This window comes from Toxorhynchites rutilus, chromosome 2 (genome assembly GCF_029784135.1).
Source record: "Toxorhynchites rutilus septentrionalis strain SRP chromosome 2, ASM2978413v1, whole genome shotgun sequence".
Lineage (NCBI taxonomy): Eukaryota > Metazoa > Arthropoda > Insecta > Diptera > Culicidae > Toxorhynchites > Toxorhynchites rutilus.
Window position 1 is genome coordinate 184308323 of NC_073745.1, and position 17140 is coordinate 184325462.

A 17140-nucleotide genomic window follows, 5' to 3' on the forward strand; every position below is an offset into this window, starting at 1 on the left:
ATGCCGCCGTTGAGCGAAGCTTGAGGAAATATCAGGGAGAAGAATTCACACACTTTTTCGATTTTGTAGAATGCGTCGAGCAGGTTACCGTTGTTGAGAACCCGATTGTAATAATTATGGACAGCATCGATTCTTTCGAATTCAAAATGCAATTGAAACCATCCGTGTTCAATAAGATATCGCCGTCCGAAATTATCCAATGTAAAACAGATACAGTTTACGCGAGGATATTTTAAGTTTTGTTACAAGATGCGTTTCGATGGAGAATTTAGGAGAGTGCAGCTGTTCATCAAATCCGACATTTATCCTTTAATCAACACTCAGCTTTAATTTATCCGAAAGAGGAATTGAGCAGGCGAGGAATTTCCTTCCACAAGGGCCCTTCTCAGGGCTAGAGGCGGAACCAAAAATAGAATATAATGAAAACACAGATGCGAGTGTTCCGAAGTTCGAAGTGATAAACAAGTGGATTGAATTATATAATTCCGTACTACCCATTACAATTTTTTTCATCAATTATATTTTTATAAGATTGGCACCCGTCGAGGTGGCACTCTCGCCCTGTACTGGAAATATACAAGCCAAAAACATCATTTTTGTAAATGAAACATTTTCATAGTAAACATAACTTTTGAACAATTTGATGCATAACTACACCTAAATAGGAGTATAAATGAACAAACCAGTAAAAAAATGGAAAAAAATATAACAAAAGAGCATTCAAAAACGCGTATTAGCTTAAGGTGGCACTCTTGCCCCGGGTTCCCCTAAATAAGTTATTAATATGGCTCACTACCGCATTTATATAAGAAACTATTCTGTTGTATTATATGAAGACGGTATCACGGTTAAATTGGGTGTTCCCTCAGTCATTAAACATCTTATTACAATATTACAAGACAAGACAAGTTTCTAAGCCAGTTTGCTAGAGGTTGCTACGCGAAACGAATTCTCCAAATGTTATTTGCTCATTAATTTCGATTCATTTGTTTCATAACGAATCCAATTTCTTGCAAATGTATGTGAAACCAAATAAAGAAGCAATTAGAAAAGCATGTTTTCTTAGTTCTTGAAGTCGAGCTGACCTGGAACAAATTTAGCGAAGATATCCAAAAGATCATGGTTATCAAATTGGTCAAGCAATTCTGAATCACTCTGCATTTGGAAGAATTCAATCCATTCTAAGGGGTAAGGGGCATCAAGAAAACTTAATAAAATAGAAAAGGAGAATTTTTGCATGTGCTTTGAAGCTCCCAAATCTGCGAGCAAAATCAGCCTTCATCGGCTGTAGTGCGTCAACGTATTTTCTAGTTGACGATACTTTGGAAAGTGTCAGTGTCTCAGTGTCAGAAAATGGATCAAATATCAATTTTCCCAATTTATTATTCGAACAACATGAGTTTACATTTATTTTTATCTGGTTGAGTTGTAAACCGATTTACCTTTCTTTCTTTTTTTGTTTTTAAGAGGCTTTAAACTTTGCAGTTCATTCGCCTCTATATACCGAATTACCTTGCATGTCCAAGTTCAACTTGTTCAGATGGCTTGATGTTCGTTAGGAGAGTTAGATCTGCTACAAATTCCCCGTCTCAAAATTCTCGCCCGGTTTTAAGTGAAAGATGGGATGTCGCCTTACTGTGCGTCCACATCTACTAGAATAGCTTGGAACTCACGATGATTCAATGCGTGTTATTTGATGTGGTTTACGATTTTGATGACATCCTACATGCCATCCTTGAACCATACATTTTTGCAACGAAATTCTCCTGATGTAATACCGTTCTGAATCATATTTCGGACGCTTAAGGCATATGATGCAGAAAACAGATATAAGCTTTATGCAAAGGTATTATTTGGTTGATATTTTTAATAAATTCATTCAATATGCTTTTGAGCTTTCTACTTTGGTACCTATTTGATTGAAAACATAAAAAATCATCGAATGAAATGCTTTTCAAATGAAGCGAATAAGAATAAAACTTCGGACACTAGATCAAATTTCGGACACTTTATTTTGAAATTTTTGTGACGAAAATTACATTACACTTGATTATATTTTATAGTTAACTGCGAAACACTTACCAAGCAATCACAGTAAACTGTTAACGATGATGAGAAATGATGAAACACGGATAAAATTTAAATATTGATGAACGGGTAAATTCTATGTGCTCTCACGCTAAACAAACGTCAAACACAAACGATAATGAGTAGTGTTGTCAGGTTTTTGCCGATTGTGTTATAATTCAAATGTAGTTCTCATATGAAATGATAGTGAAACCAAGGGATTACGCTAAAGAAGCAATTGTGATATTATTTTTTTAGTTATATCATCAGTGCATTAAGCATTTCAATATATTAGAACAAAGTGTCCGAAATATGATTCAGAACGGTAGGAGTACTGTAAGTTTCTCCTTTTTTTTTCAAAAATTAATGCTTTATTCTGCAAAAATGGTTACAAATTTGATATTCAAAGTATTGCCCATCGTTAGTCACAACTTTTTCCCATCTTCCTGGCAATTGACGGATCCCTTTTGCGGAAATAATCGACCGGTTTGTCGGCTAACCACGAATCGACCCAATTTTTGACTTCATCAAAATTGGAGAAGTGCTGGTCAACCAGGCCATGTTGCATCCATCGAAAAAGGTAGTAATCGGACGAAGCAATGTCTGGAGAATACGGCTGGTGGGATAGGACCTCCCATTTCAGCGTTTCCAAGTATGTTTTGACCGGTTTCGCGACATGCAGCCGAGTATTCGAACGGCAGGTCGGCGACCAACTAAGATTGAGTAATCTCCGCGGCTTGGGGCCACCTCGGTTCCTTTTTCTCATTAAATAGAATAAACTTTATTACGAAAAAAAATAAATACATAATATAAACAATGTGCTCCGGTGCCGTAAGTACCAACATTGGCAGCAGTTACTGCAGTCACCCGCATGAATTAATACGTGTGTGAGCAGTACAGCACCAAAAGCGTGTAAAGTCCATTGGGTCCATTGAGTAACAAGAACAACTGTCGAAGGTTTGAGTAAGCATAGAAAAATGGGAAAGAAAACAGACAATGGTCAGATTGCATATACATGGTTAACAAGAATTACTCACAAAGTTATGTTTACTGAATTTTCTGAAGAATTTTTAAAATATAATCATTCATCACTCTAATGAAAAAAAAATTTCCATCATTTTTCCAATCAGGCTGTGGGCCGCATGAACAAAGCCGGAGGGCCGCAGGATGGTAACCACTGATGTAAACTATAAAAAAAGACAAATACAATCAATGATTCAATTTTTTGTAATATTTAAAAAAGTCATTTCTGAAAAAATGGAAAAAACAGATTTTACGGACCACCCTAGAATTGAAATGATCACCCTAACGAAAAATGAAAAATATTGGTCCAATATTAACTAGTGTCGCACAACCGTCAAAGTTTGAGTTCTTTGAAAACCGAAAAATGACCAAGGGGTGAATAAAGGAAATCGGGGTTTTGAAATCAAAATTGATGTCAAATGTCTTCAAATTGCATGAAACGTCGAGATCTAATATCATCTCGAAAAAAAAATTTTTGTCAAAAATCGAAACTGGACTTGGTTGTTTTTTTTTCGGAATACGAGGCAAAACGTATGGTTATGGGCGTGACCGGAATATATCGCCGCAGCAAACAACTGCAACAGAAACAACCACTTAGATAAAGTGTAGCAGGCTAGGAATATTGTGGTGCGGGAAAAATCATCATGTGTATAAATGCCTCACATTTCTATTATAAATTTATCTTCTCGTTTTCGTTTTTCAACATTGACTGAGGCCTCAGCAACCTTTTGGAGTTGTTATATGTGCGATTCACATACAACATCCACGTCACGTTGCGTCAATTATTCTTCCATGGAATTCCTATTGAAGCATTCACATACACCAGCAACGGTAAGTCGAAGTTCCCGTTGCCGGTGTATGTGAATGTTTGCATAAGAACTGCTTGGAAGAATAATTGACGCAACGTGACGGGACGGAACGTGACGTGGATGTTGTATGTGAATCGCACTTTACACGTAGGCGCCACTGCTCTTAGCAATGATACTATATCATGTACCTTGCTTGAAACGATCCTCATATGAAGTCCTAGGCAATTCAAGATCACAATTTTTTTTTAATATAAATTTTATTCTTAGTATGAATTCTAAGTATAACGGTAAACACATTCTACAATTTTATAAAATTTATAATTATCGATTTTCTTCGTGAACAGATCATGAAGGTTCGCATCGTTACAAATGCATTTTCAATTAAAAAGAAATTCCAAGAATTCGTTAAAAATTATGTAGAAATCAATGGGCGCATTCAAATATAAATGCTTAGATACCAATGATCAATAACAATCGTATTTACAAACTATTCATGCTATTCAATCACGTCATACAAAAAACACCTCAATCGTCAACACGATCGTTGCAACGGCGCAACAACCGCTGCAAATTCATTCCAGCGTTCTCCCGTACCACAGCAAACAAAGTTTTTGGTGCGGCACACGATTTCTCATCGGCTACACCCTGTACGAGGATGGAAGGCGATTCAGAGAAACGTCAAAATCATCCGGTGCAGAGGCAATCGTCGTGAACGAGCTTTGTTGTTGTTTACGTGCTCGAGTTTTGTAAACGAAAACATGGAATCGGCGCCGCGCGAACTGTCCTTAGCTGAAATTCGCAGTTTTATGTTGAAAAACAACTGCAAAGTGACCAACCACGCGCTGGTAAAGCATTTCCGTCTATTTTTGACCAATAAAGAAACGCAAGGTAAGTTGGTGGAGAGCTGTTTGGCCGCCACTTGTTGATTCATAGCGGATGATTGTCACTTCGATTCACTAATATTTCTTTCTTTTATCGGTTTTTATTTGTTACAGAAGAGTCACGAAAGTTGTTCAAGAGTTATGTGAACATTTTGGCTTCAATCAAAAATGAAGGCGAAGAAAAATATCTGATTTTGCGAAAAAAGTACGTCACCGAATGTCCAACCGATGACTTATCTTTGAATGTTAGTTCGCGCTCATTCGCAGCACCTCTGTCGGACAATGAGAGCTCTCCTTTCAAGCAGCCACCGCCATATCGTCCCCCACCGGAGGTTCCAGATCAATGCAGCCCCCGTGGAAGTGTCGCCTTATCGCGTAAAAATAGTTCCGATACCGGCCCAAGTGGATCCGAGTTTAGCTTTGGTAGTGAAGTGATGAGTGTTGAATCACGCAAGATTGGTTCAGTGCTAGTGCGCAGTGCAAGTAATGATTCACCGAAATCTGGTGAATTATCAAGAAATTCGAGTTTGAATGAGCAGAATGAGGCACCTCCTGCCATACCTCCACGGAAGAGAGTTAGTGTTGACCAGTCTTACTCTCGTCAAGTGTCGATTGAGGAAAAAATCCCTGAAGCGGTAAAAAACGTTCCTGTTGGTTCAATCGATATGGAACGTGATTATGACAAAGAAAATGTGCTTAGTGCAGTTATGGACAAAAATACAAGTGAATTTACAGACAAGACCGAGCCGCAGGAGGAAAATAAATTAAGTGTTAAGGAAAAAATGTTAAAATTCAATCGGTTTGCCTCAGAAGAAGAAGCCAAAATTCCATCGCCGATTGGAAAGAAAAAGCCAGAAAAGGTATGACAATTGACTTTGTTTTTTTTCATTATTGATTCGGAATCAAAACATCTGTTTTGACGTAGGACTACGTCTTCCATTTCTATACCGGGGTGTAAAATCAAAGTTTCGAAAACGAAAGCGTTACGCCGGAGACCAAGATTTTGAGCGTCAATAGCTCTTAAACAACTGACCGAAATGGTATGATAAACACTTCATTCGAAAGATAAAATGTCTACGCGGTATATACTTGTTACTTTTTCATCCAAAAACTTGTTTCAATTGCCTTAAAATTGCTTTCAAAACAGGCTATTGAAATCACCAATCGGTATATAAGCGAGCGCCGCTCGGAAATCCACTCAGTTATAATTGAACAGCGATTGGAGCATGTTGTCGCTGTTCTGGTGAAGCTGACTTCGTTCATCATGAAAGCGCTGGTGCGCTTATTACCTGACCTGACCTGACCTGACCTGACCTGACCCTATGTTTTCTAACCATATAACACTGCGACCAAATACATTTGCTTTTGTGATTTTTAAATCAAGTGCAATGAACTGGTGGTTATCGAGTTAGCATTAACCACTGGTGGGCTTCGAGTATCGAAGAGAATCTGGAAGGACGTTATCGTTGTTGAAAAATAATCTGCCAGTTCCCCTGGGAATTGAAAAAAAAACATTCAAGCCAAAGAGTTTATTTTGATGTTTTCTATCCTTATAACACTGCGACCAAATACATTTGGTTTTGTGATTTTTCAATCAAGTGCGATCAACGTAAGACCACGTCTTTCGGGATGTTTACCCAACAATTTCTCAAAAGAGAAATGGGTGTTCTGAGAAAGGATGAGCGAACGCAAAAATAATGTAGACTAATTTGATGCAACAGATATTTTGTCTATTGGAAATGTAATACAAATCATATCACAATACAAGCAATGTATTATGCATTATACAACTTTCGTGTGATTGCTTTTTTTGCTAAATATTGTGCCTTCAACGTAACGCTCTCGTTTTCGAAGTCCCCCAAATATTCATTTATTCATTCATTCAGAATTGATTCAGATGCAACTAAAAACAAATGATCACTGAATCAACGATAGTCCTACGTCACCCTTGCGGTTATACCACAGATATAACATACTTCCTGTTTGATGAAGAATGATTTATTAATTTAAAATAATAATTGGTTAAAATAACATTTTAATACACTGTTAAAAAATCTTACCCAAAAATCGAATTAATATTAATTAATTTTTGACTCCAAAAGTATATATATCTCCAAATGAACATCTGAATAGAACATGGAGTTAAATTCGTGCGTATTCGCAGAGAAAGAGTTTGTCTGCCGATTGATTGTTTCGTGGTTTCGTTGGTGAAGATTACGATAAATTGTAAACACTCTATTCCTTGAACTTTCCATCATACTACGCAACTTATTTGAAATCCCGTGCCCCAAACTCTGGTTTTAAGCATAATTTTTCTACATTTTTTATGAAAGATTGAATTATCTTCATTCTTTTTCTTGAATGGCGTTAACGTTCCCTGTGGAACTTCTGCCGTCTCAACGAATGCATCAACTAGCGTCATTTATTAATACTTAGTTGAGATTTCTTAAGCCAAATAACACGCCTTGAATGTATTCCGAGGGGCAAGCTCTAGAATACGCGTGACCACAGTGCAAGTCGAAGGAAATTTCTCTGACAGAAAATCCCTCGGCCAGAACGGGAATCGAACCCGAACACCCGGCATGATAATGTGAGACGCTATCCACTCGGCCACGGGTGCACGACAATTATCTTCATTCTATGACTAAAATTAAGTAGGTCTTGAAGGTTTTGAGTAATTTTTTTCTGAAAAAAGAAACTAAAAATAACTCAAAATTTCAAAAAAAAATCCAACTCAAAAACTGTGAGAACTACATGATTTTGGTCAAACAATGAAATATAGAAAGTTGGTAAAGCTTCCATTAAAAAATAACAAACTCATTTTCAAAAATCATTAAACACAATTAATTTAAAAAAATTAAAATTTGTGTTTCTAAAAAACATATATTTTTTTAAAATTCTGAATTATATATAGAATTATATGAATATTCCATACGACAAACGACAAGTCGCCCACACATTGGAAGAAGGGCACTGTTACTACAGGTCGGACTTGATTATCCGGAGTATTGATTTTTTTTCACTCCGGATAATCGAATCATAAAAAAACAATTTTCTCTCGATAAACCTAATATAATTATGATTTGCACTTATTTATTAAACGGTTTTCTCTAGCTTGGACCCTTTTGTATGTTTGTGACTTTGTAACTTTGTCTGTAGCGCTGTACCACATTAATAGAAATTTAACCCCATTCCTGTTGGCCGATTGATCTGAAATTTAGAACACATTTTTATCTCTAAAGGGTGTGTCACATCAAATTGCATCACGGAAAAAACGCTGTAGAAATTCGCCCAGTAGACCGATCCTTTTGAAAATTTTAGACAGTAAAATAAAAACTATTAAACAACTTTTGGCATTTTCTTTTTATTCATACTTCGAGCCTGTTGGGGCTGCAGTGGACTGTAATGCGCCGGTCGATATAGGGTGCTCGCGTTCCCAACGGGAACCGAGCCGGGTGGGAGCGGGAACCGCTGTGTTCCTTCCCAGGAGGGCAACTGGGCCGGACTCCTTGGGTTGGCTTCGCCTCATGAAGCCAACGTCGCAGTTGGACTGGACTAGCGCTTGGCTAGCAGCAACCGCTTGCACTTGATGAGCCTTGAGAAAGGCTTTCTCGTGAAAACTCTATTTACTCTTTTTATTGCGGCAGAGATGGAGGACTGGATGTTCCGGCGGTCGGACGCAAACACTGGAGACTACTATTTACACTTTCATTTTATTTACAACTTTTCTCTTCTTGTTTCTATTTGAATTCACTGTGATGTTCACTGTTCGATGGTTTTATGACGAATGATGCGTTCCGCAGTAGGCGCGTCACATTTATGATGTGGCACCGGAACGGGTTTCTTCTTGCCGGCGGTGCAACTTCTTACTGCCGACGATGCAGTTTCATTGCTGCTGCTGCTGTTGTTGTTGATATTCTTGCTGCTGCTGCTGCTGCTTGCTCCGATGTGCACTGCACCACTGCTCACGCAAAACTGAATGCCGTGCCGCGGCAAGCGTGCATTTTTATGCCGTCGAGCACAGCGTGGTTTAGCGATGGCTGGCTCATAGTTGCGCTGTGGGAGGGGTACTCGTGGTTTGTGGTGTGGTGTGCAAATTCTGCATGCTGCTAGATGCTGTCACTTCAGTTCGGTCGGTGTGGAACTGAACATTCTCCCCCCGGCAAAAAGTGGAAGATTTGGAAGTAAGGTCATTATCGGCTATAGGCAAAGGCGCAAGTTTGTGTATTGGTCGTCTAAATGTACCTGTCTTCGTCTGGACATCCACTACTCTTATCAAATTGTCCGCTCCAGGGTAGACATTCACAATTCTTCCTAGTCGCCAGCATTGAGGGGGAAGATTATCATCCTTCAGCACAACAATCATTCCTGGTCTAACGTTTGTCTTTTGCTTGGTCCACTTCTATCTCACTTGCAGTTCGGTGACATATTCTCTCGACCAGCGCTTCCAGAAGTGTTCACGAATTTGTTGAATGCGCTGCCAGTGAGATAAGCGGTTGGTCGGAATTTCAACTACTGACGGTTCGGGAACAGCTAAAAGTGGACGGTTAATGAGAAAATGACCAGGAGTCAAAACTTCTGGTTCCATCGGGTCACTTGATAAGAAATACAACGGTCTTGAGTTCAATATAGCTTCGATCTGGCATAACAGGGTGGATAGCTCGAATAGCGTCAACGATGTTGATTGGTACACTTTCTTCAGCACTGTTTTCACACTCTTTACTCCAGCTTCCCAAAGCCCACCGAAATGTGGTGCACTGGGTGGAATCGTTCTCCAGTTAATCTGTTTTGCTTGGCAATCCTCGAAGATCTTGTTTTGCGTTGTTTCTTCCTTGAAAAGTCGATACAAATCTCGTAGAGCTGATTGTGCACCGATAAAATTGGTTCCGTTATCGCTGAACACCTCCTTCGGAAATCCTCGTCTGGACACAAATCGCTGAAATGCAGCTAAGAATGAATCTGCTGACAAATTTTCTACAGCTTCCAGATGCATGGCCTTCGTCACCATACAAACAAATACGCATATGTATCCCTTCACTGGAGTGGCTTTCCGTACTGACTGCTTCACAAAAATCACTGACCCTGACCCGCAAAATCAAGTCCAACTCTCTCGAAAGCTTGGGCAGGGGTAACACGATACGACGGCAAATCTCCCATCTGTTGATCAATCGTAGTGGGTTTCGTTCGGAAGCATGAAACGCAACCTTTTAACACCTTCCTGATAGTGGATCTCGCATTGACCAACCAGAACTGTTGTCGCAAAAGATATTGGACGCTGCTGCTTCCGGTGTGAAGATTTTCTCGATGTATGTCAGCAATTAAGCCACGAACGATTGGACTCTTGTCAGGCAATATCAGTTGATGTTTCATCTCGAATGGTAGTTGCGAATTGCTGATTCGACCACCTACTCGAAACAGATCCTTGTCTAGAAACGGTCTCAAGTTGTTTAGACGGTGGTTGGACTCTCCTGACCTGATGCACTCGATCTCCTTCGTAAATTCTTGGTGTTGAACAGCTCCTACTATCAAATGTAAAGCCGTCCGAAGTTCAGGTATAGTGAGGTATGGCGAGAGCAACCGGTCTTCTCTCTTCTTTCTAGCATTTGAAACAAAGCGTAGTGCGTATGCCAGAATTCGTTGACATTTTCGGAACGAGTTGAATTTAGTCAGTAACGGGAATTCGTCGTAGTTCATCACTGTTAATGCGATCAATTGAACCCTCAGCTGGTGTTTCTGCTTGGTAGTCCACTGTTCGCAAAAAGTTTGGTCCATTCCACCAAACATCGTTTTCAACTAACCCATTGGCAGATTGTCCTCGCGATACGGTATCTGCAGGGTTCTGGTCTGTTCGCACGTACTTCCAAGTGAAATGGCTATTAGACGTGATCTCTGCGACTCGATGTCGAACAAATACTTGCAGGGAATCAAGCGATTTGCGTAAACACGCCAATACAACCTGGCTATCGGACCAGAGGATCGTTGACGTAAAGTTCATTTCTAATGATTCTTCAACTTTGGAAGTTAGTCTCGCTAGAAGGAGGGCTGCTAATAACTCCTTCCTGGGAATGGTAACGGGTGAAATAGGTGCGATTTTAGACTTAGCACTGACTAATCTCATTGATGCTCGGCCATCGGAAAAAATTGACCTAACATAGACGCAGGCACCATAGGCCTTTTGTGATGCATCAGCAAACCCATGTAACTCGTAGTATAATGCTTCGCTCGATAGTACTTGACGTGGTATGCGAATTTGCTCAGAGGTTGGTAACGATGCCAAAAAGCTTTCCCATTGGTCCATGAGGTTGTCATCCAAAGGGTCGTCCCACTTTAGCTTGCTGATCCACAGATTCTGCATTAGAATTTTTGCAATCACTACTACTGGAGAAATGAGACCAAGGGGGTCGAATATTTTGGCGATTTCAGATAGAACCTTCCGCTTCGTCGGTTGGGTTATTTTCTCTGGAGACTGCGAGCGGAACACAAACTCGTCAGTCGATGGATTCCACATCAATCCCAATGTCTTGATTACTTCGTTGATACCGCTATCGCCAAGTGAAACACATTGATCTCTATCTTCGCTAGGAATGGATGACAAAAGCCTTTCGTCATTGGATGACCACTTATGGAGATGCATCGCACCGGACTGCAGTAGAGCTATTAGTTGATCTCGGAGTTCACAAGCTTCATGGAAATCGTCAGAACCAAAAAGTGCGTCATCAACGTAGAAATTTTTCGCCACGGCTTCTGACGCGAGAGGAAACTTGGTTTGTTCATCACGTGCTAGTTGAAGAAGGGCTCGCGTTGCCAAGAAAGGGGCCGCAGCAGTTCCGTATGTCACAGTTGTAAGCTCCAGCACACGCAATCGATCCTGAGGAGATTTTCGCCAGAAAATCCGTAACAATGAGGAGAAAGCAGGGTCCATTAAAATCTGACGATACATTTTAGCTACATCAGCACTCAAAACGTATCGGAACTTTCGGAATCTAATGATTATCGACAGCAAATCGCTCTGTACGGTTGGTCCCGTCATCATCACATCGTTGAGCGATAAACCAGATACTTTTGCGGAAGCATCAAACACAACTCGGCATTTTGTTGTCGTACTTGAAGGACGTAGAACAGCATGGTGGGGAAGATACCACTTCAGCAAATCAGGGGGATCATTGCGCTCGTCAATTTCGCGACAATGTCCGAGTTCCTCGTACTCGTCAAGGAAGGCGTCATACTGGGCTTTCAAATCTGGGTAACGTTGCAACTTGGACTCGAGCGTGTAAAATCTCCGCAGGGCCATAGAACGAGAATCTGCTAGCTGAGAAGCGTTGTCTTTCAATGGAAGATGAACGATGAAACGACCACTGTCATCTCGACGATAGGTTGCAGCAAACTGTGCTTCACATTGCTCCTCTTCGGTCGATGGAATATTTTCTGGTGACACGCTTTCTACTTCCCAAAATTTCTGAATAAGCTTCTCGACTGGATTAACACTAACAGCACAAGAACGTATCGCTAAATTGGAAGAGGAACTTTCAAGCAGCTTGCCTCCAACCAGCCATCCCAGTTGGGAGTCATGAAGGCTAGGGAGATCGTCCTTCAGTTTCAAACACCCTTGTTTCATGATATCGTAAAACCAATCCATTCCAATAAGCAAATCAACTTGGTTGGGCTCATGGAAGGATGGATCAGCCAGTTGCAGACCTGGAGGAAGTTCCCAATTTTGCAGATTTATTTTCACCGACGGAATGTGACCAGTAATTTTCGGTGAGACCAAACAATTTATGATGAAGGAGAAATCACTGCATTTTGAGTGGACGTGTACGGAACATTTTTGCTTAATTGTTGACCTTACACTGCCTATGCCTATTATTGGGACACTTACTTCTTCCACGTCTATACCAAGTGAGTTGACGAATGATTGGGTTATAAAACTCACCTGGGAACCGCAGTCTAGCAGAGCTTTGCACACACGAGGACGTTGCTGATGATCGAAAACATCAACGAGGGCAGTGAGCAACACCACCTGACTCGCTGGATTCTTCGGCTTGTTGGAGTGTGCTGCTGTTACCGAGAGCTGATGATCGGCATCCACGTTGAATTGTGAAACCTTGCTTGGTTCCGGAACCACAGGATTCGGCATCGCTGGGGGGCCCTTCTTTGCAATATCTTCACAAGAAGGCCGCGGTGAACTAGTACGGCTCTCCAAATGGAGCATCGTATGGTGTCTCTTGTTGCACTTGAAGCACGATTTTTTCGAAGGGCAATTCTTCACGCTGTGTCCACGCCTCAAGCAGTTGAAGCAGACATTTTTCTCCTTGACTTTGGACAGCCGGTCACTCATAGTGAGGCTGTTGAACCACAAACACTTGAGCGTTGGATGATCTTCTCCACACATCTCACATCGTTGATCCGCCGTTGTTGCTGCGTTGACTTTTGAAATGATTTGTTTTCCTCTGGGTGTCTTCGGTGTCGGCCGTTGTGATCCAGATTCTTCACAAGAACCATGGCATCTCTCCAGAACTGAGACGTGGTCCTTCAAAAATTGGATGGTATTCTCGTATGTTGGTAGCTCTCCTCGCTTGATAGTAGACTCCCACCGCTTCTTTGTTGTAGCATCCAACGCACGAGCGATCAGATGAACGACGATTAGCTCCGATACTCCGGTGAACTGCTGGTTGAGGAATTTCAAATTCTGCACGTGACCAGTGATGGACTCGACCAGCGATCGTAGCTCCACGTAATCCTCTTCCTGCAATTTCTTCGTACCAAGTAAGCCAGCGATATGAATGTCAATCATTCGCCGCTTGTCCTCGAATCGTTCTTCCAATAGTTGCCAGGCGTGCTCGTAGTTTCCATCGCTGATTGTTTTTACGTCGATCAATCCTGCTGCGTCACCAACGAGAGCTTTCTCAAGATGATACAGCTTTATTCGCGGTACTTCGTTGGTGCGATCCACAGCGTCTCGAAACATGATCTTGAATTTTTCCCAGTTCTCGTACCTCCCGTCAAACGTGGGAATGGCACGAGGAAGGGACTGCTGGATCACGACGGGTTGTTGATTTACAGCTAATGGCATCGCTTGTTGAAGGTGATTCGGTGGAGGTGTGGTCAAATTCTCAAGCCAGGTTTCGAGAATGGTTGACACCTCTTCGTGTAGCGTTTCGAAATGCAGGAATTTTACATCTTGATCCTCTCGCTGGTTGGGTGGAATACTTGCCATAACTTGTTGGTGATATTGGTGGTACTCGGTGTAAGCAGTTTCCACCTTCCTGATGTAGACTGTCACTTGAGCAGAAGTAAGCTCAGTCTGGTCCACTTGGCTCAAAATGTTCTTGATACGCGTGACGTTGCCTTGTGCTGTGCCACGCATATGGATCAACATGCTCAGTGTTGCTTCTGCATCTTCTGCGTCCTTTGCGGACGGCTTAACTGGCGTTCTTTTCGTTGTCATTTTGCTCACTTATTGTCTCTTGGAAATAACTTCACTCACTTTTGTTCAGTTTGTATTTTTCACTCGCTTTTAAGCCTTTGTTTTTGCTCACTTTTTTCGAATTTTCTCCGTGTTGGCTTCCGATCCCTCACATCCACTCCACACTGCGCAGCAACGATGTTCATTCGTCGGATGACGAACCAAAACGATGGTGGATTTTTCCACCAGAACGATGACACATCCGGACACTCGACACACTTGAGTAATCCGGTTCGAAGGACCAATTAATATGTTGGGGCTGCAGTGGACTGTAATGCGCCGGTCGATATAGGGTGCTCGCGTTCCCAACGGGAACCGAGCCGGGTGGGAGCGGGAACCGCTGTGTTCCTTCCCAGGAGGGCAACTGGGCCGGACTCCTTGGGTTGGCTTCGCCTCATGAAGCCAACGTCGCAGTTGGACTGGACTAGCGCTTGGCTAGCAGCAACCGCTTGCACTTGATGAGCCTTGAGAAAGGCTTTCTCGTGAAAACACTATTTACTCTTTTTATTGCGGCAGATGGAGGACTGGATGTTCCGGCGGTCGGACGCAAACACTGGAGACTACTATTTACACTTTCATTTTATTTACAACTTTTCTCTTCTTGTTTCTATTTGAATTCACTGTGATGTTCACTGTTCGATGGTTTTATGACGAATGATGCGTTCCGCAGTAGGCGCGTCACATTTATGATGTGGCACCGGAACGGGTTTCTTCTTGCCGGCGGTGCAACTTCTTACTGCCGACGATGCAGTTTCATTGCTGCTGCTGCTGTTGTTGTTGATATTCTTGCTGCTGCTGCTGCTGCTTGCTCCGATGTGCACTGCACCACTGCTCACGCAAAACTGAATGCGGTGCCGCGGCAAGCGTGCATTTTTATGCCGTCGAGCACAGCGTGGTTTAGCGATGGCTGGCTCATAGTTGCGCTGTGGGAGGGGTACTCGTGGTTTGTGGTGTGGTGTGCAAATTCTGCATGCTGCTAGATACTGTCACTTCAGTTCGGTCGGTGTGGAACTGAACAGAGCCCAAGCCCGTATGCTCGCACCTTCCTCTTTACCCCGTCCATAAGGTTCTGTACAACGTCAGGTTGTAGTTTTTTTTTGAACAGAAATCCATTTTCTCTTGAAGTCCGTCTCCGATTTGACAACTTTTGGGTTCTTCCGGAGGGCCTGCTTCATAATCGCCCAATATTTCTCTATTGGGCGAAGCTCCGGCGCGTTGGGCGGGTTCATTTCCTTTGGCACGAAGGTGACCCCGTTGGCTTCGTACCACTCCAACACGTCCTTTGAATAGTGGCACGAAGCGAGATCCGGCCAGAAGATGGTCGGGCCCTCGTGCTGCTTCAATAGTGGTAGTAAGCGCTTCTGTAGGCACTCCTTAAGGTAAACCTGCCCGTTTACCGTGCCGGTCATCACGAAGGGGGCGCTCCGCTTTCCGCAAGAGCTGATCGCTTGCCACACCATGTACTTTTTGGCAAACTTGGATAGTTTCTGCTTGCGAATCTCCTCCGGAACGCTGAATTTGTCCTCTACGGAGAAGAACAACAGGCCCGGCAGCTGACGAAAGTCCGCTTTGACGTAGGTTTCGTCGTCCATTACCAGGCAATGCGGCTTCGTCAGCATTTCGGTGTACAGCTTCCGGGCTCGCCACTTCCCTACCATGTTTTCCCTTTCGTCGCGGTTAAAAGCCTTCTGAACCTTGTATGTACGCAGGCCCTCCCGCTGCTTGGTCCGCTGGACGAATGAACTTGACAAATTCAGCTTATTGGCGACATCCCGGACCGAACTTCTCGGATCACGTCTAAACTGCTTAACTACGCGCTTGTGATCTTTTTCACTGACGGAGCATCCATTTTTGCCGTTCTTCACCTTCCGGTCGATGGTTAGGTTCTCGAAGTATCGTTTTAATATTCTGCTGACCGTGGATTGGACGATTCCCAGCATCTTACCGATGTCCCGATGTGACAACTCCGGATTCTCGAAATGAGTGCACAGGATTAATTCACGACGCTCTTTTTCGTTCGACGACATTTTTCCAAATTTACGAAAAATTGACAGTGAAGCATGGCCAACGTGATCTATACACTCTTATCTGATTATAAGCGAAAGCTGAAGATATAATTCCTAAACATTAAATTTCTACAGCGTTTTTTCCGTGATGCAATTTGATGTGACACACCCTTTAGTATCATTATAAAACTGCGTATTCCATGGTCTTGAAAATCCAAGATGGCGGCAGGTACAAAATAGCGGAAAAATCCAATCAATATTGGTTTCGAACAATGTTGCCACATGTAAATCTGTATTTCCTAGCTAAAAAATCTTTTTTATCTGTAGAGAAAATAGAAAATCTGTATTAGAATCTGTATTGCGCATTTTGATTGATATATTCTGCTTATTCATATTTTTAAGCTTGTGATCACTTGTATAGCTTGCCAGTAGATTTCTGAACAAGACCATTTTTCAATTTTCAGGCCTATGCAATAGTTTACTGTGCAATTCTTTCTCGCAAAGAGGTCTAATTTGATAAAAAATGTGTAATATCTTAGATTGAGAGTTTAAGATACATAGAGAATTATGCAAAATAAAAAAATAAAAAAAACATTTAAAAATGTACATACACTGGTATCGAAAGAAAGGGCGTTGGCCAGAGGGGTTGTATGATTTTTGTTATTTTATTTCAATTAAAAATCACAGTTGGCGCTTCCGGCACCCATGCACATTTGAGCAGTATGAGTATCAAATGAAAGTGCTCGACTAGTAGAACATAGTAGACCATGAAAAATCCAAATCCAAGATGACCGCAGTCCTCAAATAACTAATTACTTTTCAAATGGTTTCATTCAGTTACCGATTTGTATTGTATGTATGTTTGAATGTTTTGACGTAGGACTACGTCTA

General features: G+C 41.8%; 1 protein-coding gene across 4 annotated transcripts in view; it reads left to right on the forward strand.

The window, feature by feature from the left end:
- Nucleotides 1–4585: 4585 nt before the first annotated feature.
- The window catches only part of LOC129771019 (uncharacterized), a 209622-nt gene continuing 197067 nt past the window's right edge, over nucleotides 4586–17140 (forward strand). For all 4 annotated transcript variants that reach the window (XM_055774257.1, XM_055774259.1, XM_055774258.1 and 1 more), the window contains exons 1-2: nucleotides 4586–4787; nucleotides 4895–5640. In XM_055774257.1, coding sequence (XP_055630232.1) covers nucleotides 4658–4787; nucleotides 4895–5640 — 876 coding nt within the window. In that variant the 5' untranslated portion in view covers nucleotides 4586–4657. The remainder of the gene's footprint in view (nucleotides 4788–4894; nucleotides 5641–17140) is intronic.